The 3155-nt window shown below is 63.2% G+C and overlaps 1 protein-coding gene across 1 annotated transcript in view; it reads left to right on the top strand.

Moving 5' to 3' along the window:
• The window catches only part of LOC112954971 (tenascin-X-like), a 35945-nt gene that overhangs the window by 26123 nt on the left and 6667 nt on the right, over nt 1–3155 (top strand). The window contains 4 exon segments of the mRNA XM_026048254.1: nt 1–193; nt 774–1090; nt 2150–2248; nt 2843–2983. The exon segment at nt 1–193 is cut by the window's left edge and continues 1 nt beyond it. Coding sequence (XP_025904039.1) covers nt 1–193; nt 774–1090; nt 2150–2248; nt 2843–2983 — 750 coding nt within the window.

The raw sequence follows: 3155 nt of genomic DNA, 5'->3' as shown, positions 1-3155 counted from the left end.
CCCGAGGGCTCCTTTGACTCCTTCACGGTGCAGTACAAGGACGCCCAAGGGCAGCCCCAGGTGGTGCCCGTGGACGGCGAGTCCCGCACGGTGACTGTGCCCGACCTGGTGCCCTCCCGACGCTACAAGTTCAACCTGTACGGGATGTGGGGACGGAAACGCCTGGGTCCCATCTCCACTGATGCCTTCACGGGTGAGAGCAACCATGGGTATCAGCTTGGACCCTGCTGGGCCTTGGGGTTGCATCAGGGCAGGAGCTTGGCCAAGGGGAAGGTCTTAGACGATGGGTGGGGATGGATGGATGGATGGATGGATGGATGGATGGAGAGATGGATGGATGGATGGAGAGATGTATGGATGGATGGAGAGATGGAGGGAGGGACGGAAGAATGGAGGGAGGGATGGAGGGGTGGATGGGTGGATGGATGGAGAGATGGAGGGATGAATGGAGGGATGGATGGAGGGAGGGAAGAATGGATGGAGGGATGGATGAAGCAACGGATGGAGAGATTGATGGAGGGATGGAGAGATCAATGGAGGGATGGCTGGAGGGATGGACGGATGGACAGATGGTTGGACGGACAGAAGGACTGAGGGATGGATGAAGGGATGGAGGGATGGATGGATGGATGGATGGATGGAGGGATGGATGACGGTCTTGCTGGGTGACTGCACGAGGGGTGGCTTGTCCAGATGTAGGGATGGATGAACGGGAAGCTCATGGATGACTCTCTGTCCTCTTGGTCCCCTGCACCGTGTCCTCTCCATCACAGCCCCTGCCCCATCCGAGGAGGAACCTCCATCCCAGCCCCACCTGGGCAACCTCACGGTCTCCCAGGTCACCCCGACCTCCGTCCAGCTCCAGTGGACCGTCCTCGAGGGCCCCTTTGACTCCTTTGTGGTGCAGTACGAGGATGGGCAAGGGCAGTCCCGGGAGGTGCCCGTGGGCGGTGACGCCCACACGGTGACGCTGCCCGACCTGGCACCGTCCCACGGCTACCAGTTCAACCTGTACGGGGTGTGGGGACGGGAGCGCCTGGGCCCCATCTCCACCAACGTGGTCACAGGTGAGGGGCCTCCGTGGGCCTTGGTGGCCCTTGGTGCGTCCCCAACATCTTCATGCCTCTCTCATGTCCCCATGTCCATATATAGGGTCTCTAGGTGGGACCTATGGCGTCTATAGGTTCTCTTACATTCTACGGCATCTATAGGTTCTCTATAGGAGCTCTTGGTTCACGAGGTTGTCTAGGGCCCTATGGCTCATGTGAGGGGGTGTCTATGGTTTCTATGGCATCTTTGGGGATCCTATGGAGCCTGCGGGTGCTCCAGGATCCATGGGGTGCTCAGGGGTCCATAGGGTGGTGTGGGGTCCATAGGGTGATCTGATGGAGTCTGGTGGTGCTCAAGGGTCCATGGGGTGGTCGGGAGTCTATAGGGTGATCCTATGGAGTCTATCAGTGCTCAAGGGTCTGGGGGGTGGTCTGGGATCCATAGGGTGGTCTGGGATCTATAGGGTGATCTGATGGAGTCTGTTGGCGCTCAAGGGTCCATAGGGTGGTCTGGGGTCTATAGGGTGGTGTGGAGTCTATAAGGTGGTCTGGAGTCTATAGGGTGGTCTCATGGAGTCTATCAGTGCTCAAGGGTCCATGGGGTGGTCTCGGGTCTATAGGGTGGTGTGGGGTCCATAGGGTGGTCTGGGGTCTATAGGGTGGTGGGGGGTCTATAGGGTGATCTGATGGAGTCTATCGATGCTCAAGGGTCCATAGGGTGGTGTGGAGTCTATAGGGTGGTGTGGGGTCTATAGGGTGGTGTAGGGTCCACAGGGTGGTCTGGTGTCCATAGGGTGGTGTGGGGTCTATAGGGTGGTGGGAGATCTATAGGGTGGCCTGATGGGACCCATGGGAGGTCTGCAGAGCTGTATGGAGCCCATAGGTCCATGGGCCCTATGGGGTGTGATGGGGAGAGCTATGGGGTCCAATGGGTTCTATAGGGTGGCTGGGGCACCGGGGGGTTGGACTGTCCTTGGGGGGCTCTTGGGGACTCTGGGGGGTCTCTGGGACCCATGGGCTCTATAGGGGGCCCATGGGCCCCCAGCCCCACGTGGTGGCTCCCCCCAGACCCGTCGTCCCCCCGGGGGCTGCGGGTGGAGGAGGTGACGCCCCGGAGCGCCCGGCTGCGCTGGGACCCCCCCGGCGCCCCCCACCGTGGCTACGTCCTCACGTATGGGACCCCCGGCGGGGACCCCCAGGTACCCCCGGGGCCCTATATACCCCACGGGGACCCCAAAACTGTCCCGGGGACCCCAAAACTGCACTGGGCACCCCAAAACTGTCCTGGGGACACCAAAACTGTCCTGGGGACCCAAAACCACCCTGGGGACCCCATAACCCCCTGGGGACCTCAATGACACCCCTGGGGCCCCAGTAACCCCCGATTTCCCCCCCAGGGACCCCCATAACCCTCTGGGGACCCCAATAACCCCCTTGGGGACCCCAATGACACCTGTGGGGACCCAATAGCCTCCCTGGGGACCCCATAACCCCCTTGGGACCCCAGTGACCCCTTTGGGGACCCAAAACCCCCCCGATCACCCCCACGGACCCCAATAACCCCCCAATAGCCCCCTGGGGACCCCAGTGACACCCCTGAGGACCCAATAACCCCCCAGGGACCCCAATAACCCCCTTAGGCACCCCAATGACCCCCAGGGACCCCAATGACACCCCTGGGACCCTAGTAACCCCCCGATTCCCCCCAGGGACCCCAATATCCCCCCGAGCCCCCCACCAGGTTCCCAGGGACCCCATGGGGCCCCCCGTGACCCCCATGTCCCCCCCTCCAGAGGCTGGAGCTGCCCCCCAAGGCTGTGACCCACGAGCTGGGCGGGCTAGAGCCGTCTGGGCACTACCGGGTGCAGCTGCGGGTGCTGGGGGGGGGGCCCCCCCTCGAGGCCGACGTCGACACCCGTGAGCCGGACGCCTGGGCCCCCTTGGGTGGTCCCGGACGCCTGGGCCCCTTGGGTTGGGGAATTGGGGGTCCCAGGACGCCTGGGCCCCTGGTTGGGGGGTGGGGGGGTCCCGGACGCCTGGGCCCCTGGTTGGGGAATTGGGGGTGGTTCCCGGATGCCTGGGCCCCTCCCGGACGCCAGGGCCCCT

Source organism: Nothoprocta perdicaria, unplaced genomic scaffold (genome assembly GCF_003342845.1).
Source record: "Nothoprocta perdicaria isolate Ctin4 unplaced genomic scaffold, notPer1 scaffold_524, whole genome shotgun sequence".
Classification (NCBI taxonomy): Eukaryota; Metazoa; Chordata; class Aves; order Tinamiformes; family Tinamidae; genus Nothoprocta; species Nothoprocta perdicaria.
Note: the sequence above shows the minus strand (reverse complement) of the source record. Positions and strands in the feature narration are given on the sequence as shown.